The sequence below is a fragment of the Sciurus carolinensis genome, chromosome 1 (assembly GCF_902686445.1).
Source record: "Sciurus carolinensis chromosome 1, mSciCar1.2, whole genome shotgun sequence".
In the NCBI taxonomy this organism is placed as follows: Eukaryota; Metazoa; Chordata; class Mammalia; order Rodentia; family Sciuridae; genus Sciurus; species Sciurus carolinensis.
The window spans coordinates 167,221,222-167,237,218 of NC_062213.1; the positions used below are offsets into that span (position 1 = coordinate 167,221,222).

At 37.4% G+C, this 15,997-nt stretch overlaps 1 protein-coding gene across 1 annotated transcript in view; it reads right to left on the reverse strand.

Moving 5' to 3' along the window:
* Positions 1–15,997, reverse strand: part of Scp2 (sterol carrier protein 2) — a 130,494-nt gene that overhangs the window by 13,026 nt on the left and 101,471 nt on the right. The window contains exons 13-14 of the mRNA XM_047539372.1: positions 10,161–10,263; positions 76–205 (exon numbers count right to left, since the gene is read on the reverse strand). Of these exons, the coding sequence (XP_047395328.1) occupies positions 76–205; positions 10,161–10,263 (233 nt within the window). The remainder of the gene's footprint in view (positions 1–75; positions 206–10,160; positions 10,264–15,997) is intronic.

Sequence of the window (15,997 nt, forward strand, 5' to 3'; positions counted from 1 at the left end):
AGACTCCAGTTTTCCCAGCTGACCACCTTTGTGAACCAGTCATTGCCCCATAAACCAAGTCACCGCTGCACTGACCTGAGTTGGGAAGCACCGATCCTTTGCCATTCTTCACATCTACCACCCAGGTGGCTTCTTTACCACCCGGACCATCCTTCACCTTGAAGGCAAAAATACCACCAATTTTCTTCACAAACTGTTCTCCATCCTGGAAGTAAAAATAACACTGGGAGTTACATTAAGTTCCTTTCTCTGGCTTTCTCCCCAAGCAAATTAATGTTTAAACAGGTACAACATATGAGCAACTGTGCCATCGGGCAGTCCCCAAGCTCCCTCAGGATCTTTTACCCAGAAATCAGAAAGGCAACCAGGCAACAATCCCCATATTTCCCAAGTCCTCTGTTAAAAATGGCTCTTCAGACACAACTGGGGGAAGGGAAAGGAAGATGGTGTGCCAGCATTTTCGGCTGAAACACCCTTCATTTTACTCAATAATTTGAGTGCAATTCACTCTGGTCTCTTAAAATGTAGGCATCCCCATCCCCTTTCTTCAGGTTAATGCTTTTATATCTAATTTTGGTTCCCTACAATCAGACTTAAAGCGAGACCAAAGATTTTTGGGTGGGATAATTTATTTCCTATATTAGTATAAATAATTATATAAGTAATATACCATTCATCACTTATTTTTTGATCTTGGGGAACAAAGCTGGTCTAAACATAAAAACGTAACTTCAGACCAACCCCTCTGCAGATGGGTTTCCTTTCTCCCCTCCATTCCCAGTCTGCTTCAACTTTCCTTCCTGAATCATTTATTAAGTCAGAAATTGTTCCAGGCACCAAGGATATAAAAGCCAGGAAGTCAGAAAAGTAAATGCTGGCAATCCTTCATGACCACATGACAACACACAGGGATAAGGGAAACACAGGGACTGCAGAAGCAGCTGGCAGGATGAGCAATGAAAGGATGACCACAACCTCTTACTCCAGCTTTTAAAAAACAAAAGCAGCACAATAATCTTATTGAAAGTACTTTTCTTTAGAGAATAAACACATTTCATTATGAAAGAATTATAAAATATTGATAAGCAAAAAGAATAAAATACAAACCATAATTTTATCAAAGAAAATCACAGTTGGCATAAATTTCATTTTTTCTCTGTATGTACATTTTTAAAAAGGGATCATGCTATCTTGTACTCTTTTCTGTTTAATTATTCTCATTACTGTGTCACCAAATACCCTGCCATATAATCTTAGCTTATTTATTTATTTATTTATTTATTTGAAAGGGGTCTCACTACATTGACTAGGCTGGCTCTGAACTCCTGGACTCAAGTGATCCTCCTGTCTCAGTCTTTTGAGCTGCTCAGACTACAGGTACACCCCACCCAGCCCAGCTTCCACACAATTTTAAATGGCCACATATAAAACTATAAAAGGACACTTTATTTGACCAGTATCCTTTTGCTTGTTAGTTAGAATTTGCTAATTCTAACTTCTGGTCTTATTACAATGCTATGAATAATATTCTTATATCTCAACATTTTTAATAGCCTCTCATTTATGGGTAAATTCCTAGAATTAAACTCTGCTAACTCTGAATCTGGGAATCATTGCAGGTTTAAGTTCCTGCTTTTCCATGTACTTCTATAACCCTGGACAAGTTATTAAACCAAACCTCTCTGCATCTCAGTTTTCTTATGTGTTAAATGGAAATAAAACAGTAACTACCTGCATAGAGTTGTATGAGAATTAAATCATATTAATACCCACAAAGCACAGAACAACTGCTCGATGGATGTTAGCATTTTTTGTTGCTATTTTATTCTATGATCTATTTGCTAATCCTATGCTACTATTAAGATGTATAATGCATTTTACTCTTAGGCACAGAAAATCACCATCTTCCAAATATTCTTGGCTATTCTTAGATTTGGGGGAATATTTTTTGCTTCATGTGTACTTCATAATCATTTAGTTAGTTCTTCTCCACAAATGCAGTTGAATTTAGATGCCATTACATAGAACATATGGATCTGTTTGGGACAGAAGTAATCTTTACAATATTTAGTGACCCCACCCACGAACATGGTATATCTTCATGTTTCTTTAATGTCCCTTAGAGAACATTTTTCCCCATGTAAGTTCCGCTACCCCTAGCCCCCACCCTCCAGTGCTGGAGTTTGAACTCAGGACCTAACACGTGCTACGCAAATGTTCCACCACTGAGCTATATTCCTATTCCCTCAGAGGCTTTTCAGCATTTCTTGCTAAGTTTATTCTTAGGTATTTATAGTACTCTTATTAGTAATATATTTTATGGCTGAGTTACTACAAATACATAGGAAATCTAGTAAATATTTTACATTTATTTTTGAACTGGTTACCTTTTAAGTTCTCTTATTTCTACTAGCTTTTATTTCCCACCTTCTTTATTTAAGACTTAAAATTTACCCTTTTAAAGTAAAAAATTCAGTTTTTTTAGCATATTCAAAGAAGTACAACCAATATAACTAATTTTAGAACATTCTCATTAACCCCAAAAGAAATCTGAACCCTTTCACAGTCACTCCCTGTTCTTCCCACCACCCCTGGAAATCATGAATCTACTTTCTGTCTTCATAGATTGGCTTATTCTGGACATTGCACATACGTAGAACCATACAATGTGGGTTTGTCTGTCTGTTTTGGTTCTTTTTTGTACTGGGGATCAAACCCACAGGTGCTTTACTACTGAACTACATTCCTCGTCCTTTTTATTTTTTATTTTAAGACAGGGTCTCACTAAGTTACTGAGGCTGGTCTCGAACTTGTGATCCTCCTGCCTCAGTCTATCGAGCTGCTGGGATTACAGCTGAGTGCCACCATGCCCAATGTGCTGTCTTTTGTGACTGGCTTCTTTCACTTAGTATAACATTTTTAAGGTCTGTGCATGTTGAAGTATATATCAATCAGTATTTACTCCTTTCTATGGTCAGATAATATTCCACTATATAGATATAGCTTATTTTGTTTGTTCATCCATTGATGGTTGTTTTTACTTTTTAAAATGATAACCCTGCAGTGGATTATATGTACAATCCTTGCAAAAGATTTTTGTGTGTACATAAATTGTAATTTCTCTTAGGTAGATATAGAAGAATTGCTGGGCCATAAGGTAATGTCTAACTCTTTTAGGAACTACCAAAATATTTCTAAAGTAGCTACACCATGTAATAATCCCACCAGCAATGAATGAGGAGTTCTAATTTCTCCATATCCACATTATTAATTGTTATCTTTTTTTAGTCATCCTACTGGGTGTGTCAATCTTTTTCTTATATATACGTATTACCCCTAAGCCTACCTGAAATCAACCATGGGTCTTAGGACAAAGCAGCTGTCTTAAAAACATACAGTCCAGGCCTACTTATCTCAAAAGCCATGGAGGCATCTTTCACATGTGAGTATTCTGAAATTAACCACCAATATTTTCTAGTCAAACCAAAAAACCAAAAATCAGTCAAGTTTTTAAGTAAAAAAAAAAATTACTTTATTTTGGTTTCCCTTAACGGAGTTCACTCAAACTGTTTTAAATGAATTTTAATAACTGGGGAGGGAGACTTCAAAGTTTTTAAGTACTTTTATATTTCTATTTCTTTAACCTTCAGAAAGTCCAATAAGTGCTGGGTAGACATTAATATTAACTCATTAAGTAGAAAAGGCAATTGAGGCTCATAAAGGTTAAGAACCCTTCAGACTACCCTTTGTACTGCTGCCAAGCAATCCATCTAACATAACCTAACTCTAATGTTACCTATCAACACTTTAAGGCTTGAATTTCATACATGGCCTCCCCTAGCCAACAGGGTGAGGTCTGTCTTTATATCATTAAGGAATCTTCATGAGCTGAGGGATATTTGTCTGTTTTATCTCCATTCACCTTCTCTCCCTCACTGACTTTACGATCTAACAATACTGATCATTTTCAACGTAAGTGCCAAGTTCTCTTATGCTTCCATGCCCTCACCTTACTCATGCCCCTTGTCCCATGATGCTCAACTCTTACTCTTTTTTACTTTTTAAATATTTTTTAGTTGTCAATGGACCTTTCTTCTATGTGGTGCTGCGGACCAAACCCAGCGCCTCCCACATGCTAGGCAGGCAGGCACTCTTCCACTGAGCCACAGCCACAGCCCCTCAACTCCTATTCTTCTTCCCCACCCTGACCTCATCATTCAAGTCTCAGATCACATGCTAATTCTTCTGGGAAGGCTTCTTTGTCTCCACTAGACATTCTGATGGCCCTCTGCACATGCACCTAAGCAGTCATTTTTTTCCTTGAAAAAAATTTTCCATGTCTCTCTTTTCACTAAACAATGTTCCCTGAGGGGCAGGAACACATGGTTAATAAGTAGTGAAACCTGAATTCAATCACAGGTTGGTTTAGTCCCACATTCGTTCCTTTTTCCATCTGACCACACTGTACCACAACTGTAGGTTATATCAGTAATTCCAAACATGAGCCTATGACAGAAGAGCAATAGTTGCTACCATAACAGGAATTAGAAGAAAGTTCAAAGTCTTCTCCACATTCCCTAGAGTCTTCTCTCACTGTGGAGATGACCTCAGAGAAGGAATTAATAATGTTAGTGTGGTGTGTTAGGACACCCAAAAGCCAGATTTCCTCTGGGGCCAGTGGCCCTTGAATGACTATTTCTAGGTGCATTCATGCTATCTGCTTGCACAATGGCTAGGAATACATCTATGAGCAGACACCGACAAGTTAGAGCAGGAAACATTGGTAAACATTTAGAAATTCCACCTGCATGCTCAAAGAGAAATTCCTGCAATCTTCTACTTACCCTCCCACCTCCTTAAGACAGATGTAGATTAATTTGTACTTGGTATTACTTCTGAGAACAAACTGACTCTTAGAAAATCACATCCCCTAGTCAATAAAACATTTTCATTTGAAGTGGGAATGAGAATATGGAAGGAAATGAAGCAGGAGAAGAGAGAGTTAAAGGGAAAAAGAAAACAAGTTGTGAAACTGGAGATCATTAGTACTATGAAAGTTCTGCCTCCTTATGGGAAGAAAAGTAGTTCTTTCTGAGTAGGCAAAAGGTCAAGGAGTAGGTCCTGTTGTAAACTTAATAGGGACAAAAAATTAAGACAGAATTCAAAGAAGGGCAATGGAGTATTGCTAACAAAGACAAAAGTGGAAATAAAATCTCTTGCCAGGCAGCCTTTGCTAATGCAGAAAATGCATGAATTGACAAAAGATTCAAGACTTTCACTTTCCAGTGCTGCAAACACGGAGGAAACTGACAATCGTGGGAAGGAGAAAAGAAACCAGGGGACAAGGTCTGTGGGGGTGAGTTCATGGAAGAGAAAGGAATTAAAATGGGAGCAAGAGGCATACATTCGCAAAGCTAAAAGCATACTGCAAAATAAAAACAGCACTGCTTTGTTAATCCCAATAATGAAGTATTCAGTGATTGATCTATGGCCATACCTCAGACCCCATACTAGGTGATCTCTAAACTACTCCTTTTATTTGATTTTTAAATAGACTACGGTTAAAAAAAAAAAAAAGAAAAGAAAAAGAAAAGGAAAAAGAAAATCAGGCTCAGCCCTCATAGCCCTCATTTCACAGTGGACAATTAAAGAAATTCAAAACACAATAATGAAATTTTTTTTCCCTAGTAGGTTGGCAAAGATTTTTTTTTTTTAAACCAGTCAACACAGTATCAGAGAAAGTATGAAGAAAAACAGTTACTCTCCTGAATTGTTAGTAAGACCATCAACAAGTACCCTCTTTCTGGTGGGGATTTTGGCAAACTATTAAAATGCAAAATGTATATATCTAACTACCCAATAATTCTGTCCTTTAATTATTAAACTAAGTTGACTCTGGCATAAATACCCAAAGACAAGTGCAAAAGAAAATTTATTATAGCAGTGTTTTACTTTCAAAATTTAAACACAACCTGATATTAATCATAGAAAGCAAGTTAAATAAATTATGACACATATGTGCAGCACATACTATGTACTGAAATGGATAGTAAGGATTTATATTTATGGCCAAGAAAGAGCAAGAGAGAAGAGCAGGCTACAAAGTCCCATGGAGGTAGAACCCCACAAGGCGACCATGTGAACTTTCTGCAGTTCCTGGGCCAGTGCCACCCTCCAGGAGCTGTCAGCTCTGGCTCTGCTCCACCTCAGGAAGCCTGTTGATCATTATGAAGATTCTGGAAATACTGGGCCCTTTCACAAGACACAGCTGCCTCCCACCCACAGTGTAATCACCTTAGATGCTATGCCCTGCAATAGAGAATTATGAAATGCAGTGTTTGCGTCTCTGTGTTTCTAACTGGAGTGAAATACACAGCTTAAAAGTTTTGACTCAATGGGAAGCAAGGTTGGTTCAACATCTGGAAATCAATAAATGTAATTCATTACATCAACAGACTTAAAGTTAAGAATCATATGATCATTTCAATAGATACAGAAAAAGCACTTGATAAAATACAGCACCCCTTCATGCTCAAAACATTAGAAAAACTAGGAATAGCAAGAACATACCTCAACACTATAAAGCTATCTATGCTAAGTTCAAGGTCAACATCATTCTAAATGGAGTAAAACTGAAATCATTCACTCTAAAAACTGGAACAAGACAGGGGTACCCTCTTTTACCACTTCTATTCAACACCATCCCTGAAACTCCAGCCAGAGCAATTAGATAGACCAATGAAATATACGAATAGGAAAAGAAAAATTCAAACTATCACTATTTGCTGATGACATGATTCTATATTTAGAGGATCCAAAAAATTCCACTAGAAAACTTCTAGAACTAAGAAAGGAATTCAGCAAAGTAGCAGGATATAAAATCGATACTCATAAATCTAATGCATTTCTACTCATAAGTGATGAATCCTCTGAAAGAGAAACTATGAAAACTACCCCATTCACATCAGCTTCAAAAAAAATAAAATAAAATACTTGGAACTCAATCTAACAAAAGAGGTGAAAGACCTCTACAATGAGAACTACAGAACACTAAAGAAAGAAATGAAAGAAAACCTTATAAGATGGAAAGATCTCCCATGTTCTTGGATAGGCACAATTAATATTGTCAAAATGGATGTACTACAAAAAGTGCTATACAAATTTAATGCAATTCCAATTAAAATCCCAATGACATACCTCATAGACATAGAGAAAGCAATCATGAAATTCATTTGGAAAAATAAGAGACCCAGAATAGCCAAAGCAATCCTTAGCAGAAAGAGTGAAGCAGGAAGTATCACAATACTAAACCTTCAACTACACTACAGAGCAATAGTAACAAAAACAGCATGGTATTGGCACCAATATAGGCAGGTGGACCAATGGTACAGAAGAGAAGACACAGAGACAAACCCACATAAATACAGTTATCTCATACTAGACAAAGGTACCAAAAACATACAATGGAGAAAAGATAGCCTCTTCAACAAATGGTACAGGGAAAACTGAAAATCCATATGTAGCAAAATGAAATTAAACTCCTATCTCTCACCCTGCACAAAGCTCAACTCAAAATGGATCAAGGACCTAGGAATTAGACCAGAGGCCCTGAACCAAATAGAAGTAAAAGTAGACCAAATGTTTATCATGTCAGCTTAGGACCAGACTTCCTTAACAAGACTCCCAAAGTGCAAGAAATAAAATCAAGAATCAATAAATGAGATGGATTCAAACTAAAAAGCTTCTTCTCAGCAAAGGAAACAATAATGTGAAGAGAAAGCCTATAGAATAGAAAAAATTTTTACCACACAAACTTCAGATAAAGCACTAATCTCCAGAATTTATAAAGAACTTAAAAAACTTGACACTAAAAATATAAATAACCCAATAAATGGGCTAAGGAACTGAACGAACACTGCACAGAAGAAGATATACAATCGATCAACAAATATATGAAAAAAATGTCAACATCTCTAGTAATTAGAGAAATGCAAATCAAAAAACTACCCTAAGATTTCATCTCACTTCAATTAGAATGGCTATTATCAAGAATACAAGCAACAACAGGTGTTGGTGAGGATGTGGGGAAAAAGGTACACTCAAACATTGCTGGCGGGATTGCAAATTAGTGCAGCCACTCTGGAAAGCAGTATGGAGATTCCTAAGAAAACTTGGAATGGACCCACCATTTGACCCAGCTATCCCACTCCTTGGCCTATACCCAAAGGACTTAAAATCAGCATACTACAGTGACACAGCCACATCAATGTTCATAGCAGCTCAATTCACAATTGCTAGATTGTGGAACCAACCAAGATGCCCTTCAATTGATGAATGGATAAAGAAACTGTGGTATATATACACAATGGAATATTACTCAGCCATAAAGAAGAATGGAATTATGGCACTTGCAGGTAAATGAATGGAGTTGGAGAATATCATGCTAAGCAAGATAAGCCAATCTCAAAAAGCCAAAGGTCGAATGTTTTCTCTGATAAGTGGATGCTGATGCATGACAGGGGTGCAGAGAAGGGTAAGGGAAGAATGGAGGAACTTCGGATTGTGTAGAGGGAAATTAGAGGGGGCAGAGGCAAGGGATAGGAAAGATGGTGGAATGAGACAGACATCATTACCCTATGTACATGTATGATTACACAAATGGTGTGACTCTATATCGTGTACAACCAGAGAAATGAAAAATTATACTCCATTTGTGTATAATGAATCAAAATGCATTCTGCTGTCATGTATAACTAAATAGAACAAACAATAAAAAATAAAAAAGTTTTGAATCCTTGGGGCTGGGGTTGTGGCTCAGTGGTAGAGCACTTGCCTAGCATGTGTGAGGCACTGGATTTGATTCTCAGCACCACATATAAAAATAAGTGAATAAAATAAAGGTCTATCAACATCTAAAAACAATTTTTAAAAATGTTTTGAATCCTTTTACTTCAGCTCTCCTTGATCTTCACATCAGATGTGTAATTTGAATTGTGATAGTATCTCTAACTGCACCTTACGTGATCTCAAGACTAAAATCAATAATGAAATCCTAAGATTTTAAGATTTTAATTCTAAGTTCAAAACAATGAAATAAATATTTAATTCTGGGCTGGGGATATAGCTCAGTTGGTAGAATGCTTGCCTTGCAAGCATAAGGCCCTGGGTTCGATCCCCAGCACCGCAAAAAAAAAAAAAAAAAAAAAAAAAATTTAATTCTGTCAGCAGAGAGTAATCTTACTGTTAGGTTGCTTCTATATGATTACTATCAAGAACTAATTATACAAAAATATCTGCATATATGGTATAATTTAAAAAACCAACATATTTTGTATGATCCTCATTATATAAAATTGTTAAGTTTACGTTCAGAGAGAGATGTCTGAATGAATGTTCACCATTGTTAACACTTCAGTGAACTCTGAGTAGTAGAATGGGGGCAGTTAAAATTTTTATTTTGTGTGTTTCTGTACAGTTTTTAAAAAATCAGTATCATTTTTTATATAAAAAAAAAGTTAAAAATTACTTTGAAAAAGTAAAGCCACTACTTGGGAGGCTGAGGCAGGAGAATCACAAGTTCAACGCCTGCCTGGTTAACCTGCAAGACCCTGTCTCAAAATAAAAAGGGCCAGAGATGTAGCTTAGTGGTAGAGTGCTTGCCCAGCATGCACAAGGTCTTATGTTCAACTTCCAGTACAGAAAAATAGAGAAATCAAATACAAATGATTCCTTTTAAAAAAGAATTTTGATGTCATATACATTTAAAGGCTCATTTAAATATTATTTAAAATATTATTCTTTGGAATGATTCTAAGTAAAATCTTTTTAATTCAGAAGGAAATTACACCAAAATAAATGAGAACACCCTTTACACACACTCTTTGTCCAGAACTGAATCTCTCTATGACAAAAGACTAAGAAAAGAGTGATAATTTTAAACAGTATTTATTCTAGTTCTTTTTAACTCCACCTGGAGATCTGTACATTCCTGAAATACATTCTTATTAGAATTACAAGGAAGCCTTAATTAAACTCTCAGAAATCTAAAACATACTCTATACTTAACAACATGACATAAATTCTCAACTTGTGCCACCACTTGAAACCCGTGTGTACTTCCCAACCTCAGAGTCACTGGTAATATTTGACACAGGTCTCACCTCTTCAAGCTTCTTCTCAATCTCCTTAAAGACGAGATCTGCCTTAAATCCATCACCCGCAGCACTGGTGGGAGCAGCCTCGATCTGATGTGTTCTAAGAGAACTGGGAGAAAGGTTCAATTTCAATTCTTGGGTACTAGGGTTTTCAACATTTATACAATAGTAATTTTCAAAAACTCCTAGAGATATTGCAACTCTTATCTAAAATTTTCAAAAAGCATATAAAACAATCCTTTTTCCTACTTTTTCACCAAATACTAATCACTCATTAGATGCTAGACATTGTGCTTGAAAATACAGTAGACCAAAGAAGCTCCCCCATGAAACATATTAGCAGAGAAGAGAGACAATTGGCAAGAAAAAAAAAAAAAAATATATATATATATATATATAGTTACTATGAAGAAAATAAAGCAGGTTAAGGGGATACAGAGAGATACTACAGTCTTAAAACACAAATCTGACTGCCATTTGAAAAAGGGACAAGGGAGTACATTCAAGGTCAAGGAGATTGACCAAGTAGCTTCTGCAACAGTCCAAGAGAAAGACAATCAGAACAGGGTTCTAAAAAGTGGAAAGTAAGCAGGCTGGACTTGAGATTTGTTTTTAACCTGTAATACAAGAGTTAAACAACCATCTGTCCACTGGTTGGTTGATACTTAGGAAACAAACTACAGAAATATGGTCTGATGTGGCACAAGGAACACAGCCCTTATACAGCTACAGAGGCACAGGCTGAATCCAAGGGCCTCCTCCATTCACAAGTGATATGATTTTGAGTAAGCTACTTCACTGCAGTGCACACTGGGAGAGAGGGAGCAGGTAGAATGTGCCAAAGACTGCAGGATTAAAAGGGATCACCTAGCAGAGTCCGTGGCCCATGGTGAACAACAAGAACCGTAACTACTGTTGATTCAAAGCCTAAGTGTTAGGTATGGACAGAAACCCCAGCAGTTTGAGGAAGAAGAGGGCAGCGTGGGCTGCCAGGTAATTCCTCTCACATACTGCAGCAGACTGGAATGCAGGAAGGAAATGTCTGAAGGAGAGGAGCACAGCAGCTACTCAATCAATAGCCCTTCTTTCTTTCTCCCTTTTTACCCCCTCCCTATACAACTCCCAGTCCATTTTTCCTTTCCCTATTTCTATGATTTCATAAACATTTAGGGACTTTCTGCTACATTCCAGGTGTACTGGGGATATAAGGCTGAAGCTATCAGAACCAGTCCCTGTCCTCACTGAGTTTATATTCTTCCACTGGAGGAAAAAAAAAAAAAAAGAAAGAAAAGCAGCGTATTCCCCAAACAATTGCAAATTATAGCACATATTTGGATGCAAAGAAAAAGAGGAACTTACTTTATGTAGGACAGTCAAAAAAGGGCTCTCTGAGCAAGTGATTTCAAGCTACTACTCTATTAGAGGAAGAAAGGGAGTTAGCTATTCAAAAAGGGAAATTGCCAAGATCCTGAGGGAGAAAAGAGCTTGGTATGTTAACAGAAAGTAAAAAAGACCAGCATCATGAGAACACAATGAGTAAGGGAAAATGACATGAAATGAAATCGGAGAATTGGGCAGAGACCAGATTATACAGACAGGCCAAAGTAGGGAATCTGGAAAGCCACAGAAATGTTAACGGGAGAGAAATAGTTTGTATTCTTACAACAATGTACAGAAGGATTTGGGGAAAGGGGACAAAAACCAAAGTAAGGAGATTTATTATGAGGCTGCTGGAGTAGTCTTGGTAGGTGACGAGTAGAGATGGAGAGGAAGAAGTAGAGTCAAAATAGAATCCATAGGTTTTGTTGCTCGTGATGAGGGAGATGGAAAGAGGCAAGGGAAGGGCAGGAAGATTCAGGAGTGTGAGTGTAACTGGGGACAATGGAGCCATTTACTGAGATAAGGAAGAATATTGACAGTAGAGGAGTTCAACTTCTGTTTCAGGCACAGTCAGTATGGAAGACCAGAAGGCAGTTAGATGAGAGTTTGGGGCTCAGATAAGAGGATTAGGTTAGAGATAAAAATGAAGCAATCATCAGCATAATACAAGTATTTAAATCCCCAGGAATGGACCATAAGGGAATTATTGAGAAAGAGCCCAGGACAATGCCCTTCAGAACTCCACTATTTGGAGTCTTGGACAGAAGGAGAGGCAGCAGCCAGTGACGACTCAAGCAGAAATCCTGCAAAGCATGGCATCACAGGAGCACAGAGGGGGAGGGAGTCCAGCAGGGAAGAGTAAACAATGTCAAACACTGCCAAAGGTCAAGCACCCACCAGATTTGGTAGCAGGTGCAGCACACATGACCTTGACAAAGGCTGCTTCAAGTGGCAGAGGGTGGTGGTCAATTTCAGTGGACTGAAGGGGGAATTTGAAGGAAACAGGACAGTGCGGCTCTTTCAAGACATTCCCTTTAGGGGAACAGAGAAATGGAACAGTCTTTAGAGGGGAACATGGTACTAAGGAAGGTTATTTCCTTGTTTTGAGGTGGGATAGAAACAGAATCTATGACTAATCTCTTTAAGAAATGTAGTATTCCTTTCTGGACATGCTTTTAAAAATCTTTTCTATTCTTTTTTTTTGTGTTAAAATACTTATAAGATTTACCTTTTTTTTTTTTTTGCACTACTGGAATGGAATTCAGCCTTATGCATGCTAAGCCCTCAATCTATCACTGAGCTACATTCCCAGACCTTTTCAAAGTTTTATTTTGAGACAGGTTCTCACTAAGTTGCCCAGACTGGCCTTAAAATTGTGATCTTCCTGCCTTAGCTTCCTGTAGTCCCAGCGCAGTTCAGTGGTATTAAATGTATTCATGATGTTGTGCAACAGTCACCAACATCCACTTCTATAACTCTTTTCATCTTGTAAAATTGAAACTCTGTATCCATTAAGTAGTAACTACCTATTTCCTCCTCCCTGCTATCCCAGGCAAATACCATTCTGTTTTCTATCTCCATGATTGTGACCACATATAAGTACCTCAAATAAGTGAAATCATACAGCATTTGTCTTTTTGTGACTAGCTTCCATCACTTCATGTCTAAAAGGTTTATTCATGATGTAGCATATGTCTGAATTTCAAGGAATGTTTGTTCTGGTTTTAAGATTGACTTATCAGAGCATGTATGCCTGATGATGATAATAAATCAGGGGAAAGGAGGTGGAAGGAGAGAAATCTTAAGAAGGTGACAGGGGACGGGATCTAAGTTAAGGAGGTTGAAGGGAAGAAAGAGGATCAGATAGGTGCAATTCCAGATAGGTCTATCAGTCTAGTGATCAACGATGAGGGAGTTTGGGATTAAACACTGCCATATTCTCAATAAAGCAATCAGCAGAGTGGGAATGAAAGGGTGGCCATGGAAAATCGAAGCAGTTGAAAAGTGAGACTACTAGGGGCATCACACTAACAGGAACCAGGAATGGAACTGGAGCAGCAGAGCAGGCAGACTTCAGGGCCGTGGCTTTGCTTCTGGATCTGAACTTCTCCTTCTTAGCAAACTCTACTTCTCCCTTCAAGACCTGGCCCAGGAAACTCCTTGTCTGTGAAGTCCTACTAAAGATCCATTTCAAAAGCAGATGCCACATTAAAAACAAAAACAAACAAACAAACAAATGAAAAAAACCCAAAAGCAACAAACAACACACTTAGCATCACCAGTTCCCAGCATATGAAGTCTGAAAGAGTGATCCAAAACCAGGGGGCAATACTTAGTTTTCCTCCCCAAGCCAATTCCATTTAATCAATGGTTGAATTTTCAACCTTTACCTACCACTGTGTACTTCTCCAAACTTGCCACATCATAACTGAATATGATAAAATAAGAATTGATATTAGTAGCAGTGTACAATGTGTATTGATTTGGTACGTGGTAGTGTCCAGACATGTTCCCAAAGGTCACAGATAATCTCTTTATCGTGTTTGTTTTGAAAAGCTCATCAAGTTACTGATTAACCAACTTTTCATCCAGATTAGGAAAAAGTTAATATGTGAATTGTTATCAATATTTTCCTTACAGTTTATTTGATATGTGCCCTGCTCAAAGGAAACTGAAGATATTCACTGAAATTCAGAAAGAGAATATTCACATTCAAGTTTATTCTCATTATTTCTTTCTGTTTGTCTGTATCTTTTTTGATACGGGGTCTTGCTATGTTATCCAGGCTAGCCTCAAGCTCCCAGGCTCAAGTGATCCTCCCATCTCAGCCTCCTCAGTGCTGGGCCACCAGACCCAGCTTCTCATGCAATTTCTTTATATATAAAGTTCTTTTAGTAAAACTAAATGCTGATTGGTTTATATATAAATTTCTTGGAATAAATCTAGAATATGAAATGTTGGAAGGGACCCTGAAAAGAAACCAGCAGAATATCCTATTTGATGGATGACTTCTCTCTAGATTGCTGAAAAATTTCATTGTAAGACCCATACAGGCTTCACCTAAACAATGTCAAAGACTGGGAACACAATAGTCTACAACACAGGTACTTTGACCTGAGACAGACAATGGCTAGAACCTTGATTCCTATCACTCAAGGTTTTCTTTAAATAAACTGTTTTAACTCTGATTATCAATCTCACCTACCAACAGGGTATTTAATACCCACCATGCAGGGTTTTTATGAGGATTAAACAAAGATGTACAGCTGGGGATATAGCTTAGCTTGTATATGGTTCCTGGGTTTGGTCCCCAACACTGAGGAAAAAAAGTAAAACTGAATGTGAGGCACCCATCATGCATGGTCTGGCACATACCAGACCAGAGTTTAGGACTCTCACTCCAGGAACAGTGTTCACACTAGTAATCCCAGCTACTCAGGAGGCTGAGGTGAGAGGATTTCAAAGTTCAGGCCAATCTGGGCAACTGAGCTATACAATATATTTCTGTGTATTCTCTAAATTGCTGAATGTACATTTAGAATAGGTAAATTGTGTGGCATGTGAATTGTTGTTTAATTTTTTAAAAGTGGTTGCTGTTATTTTTAGTGCATGAGAATAAAAAATCCTACATTTTAAATTTCCATTGCAAAATCTAGAGTTAACCCTAATCAATTTGTTCTGATTAGAGATGGTTATGCAATGTGCCTAAAGCACTAGGAAGTAAAGTTCATTCTCAATTGGCAACGCCCCTTGACCTCAGAGAAGGCAATGGTCCCATCACAATAGAAATATAGTCCCAAGAGCTGGGAGTTGGAAGACAAAGAAACCCTTAAGGATAAATGGGAGGTGCTTTCCAGCAAACCACTGGCTTCAACAAGTTGGATATGTTTCCCACTGTGTACAAAAAAATCCAAGTTTATTTTTTCAGTCCCTGGGTGATAGCTATAATTTAATAACTAAAACCATTTTTGATCATTCAATTGGTGATATGTCTAGAGACAGAAAAAAAGAAAGGAAAAAGCACTGGAAAATGAAAAACCAACTCTAATGTGTGGCAGTTTTTTTTTTTTTTTTCTGATTCCCTAAAATAGATACTTTCAATTATTTTCTAAATGAGGAAAAGGTTAACATGCCCAAAACAGGCAATGTGACTGAAAGTCAATAGGGTGCTCTCTCCACTGATCAATATTGTCTCTCTGTTAACAAAAAAAAAATCTGCCTCCAGTCTATTAAAAAAAAAAAAAAATCTAAAAAGATGTCATATACAGGTGGTATTTAAGTAGTGTTATAAATTTCTTATTCTAACTGCTAACAAACTGATGGCTACATGAGTAATGAGACAGATATAAATCACATTCAGTTATTGCATACATTCCTTAAATACCTATTTTAAACAAGGCATGTTGTGTGTCCCCTGTGTCTGCTGGAAAGGTCTGGAAATAGCAACAATGAGCCCATTGCTA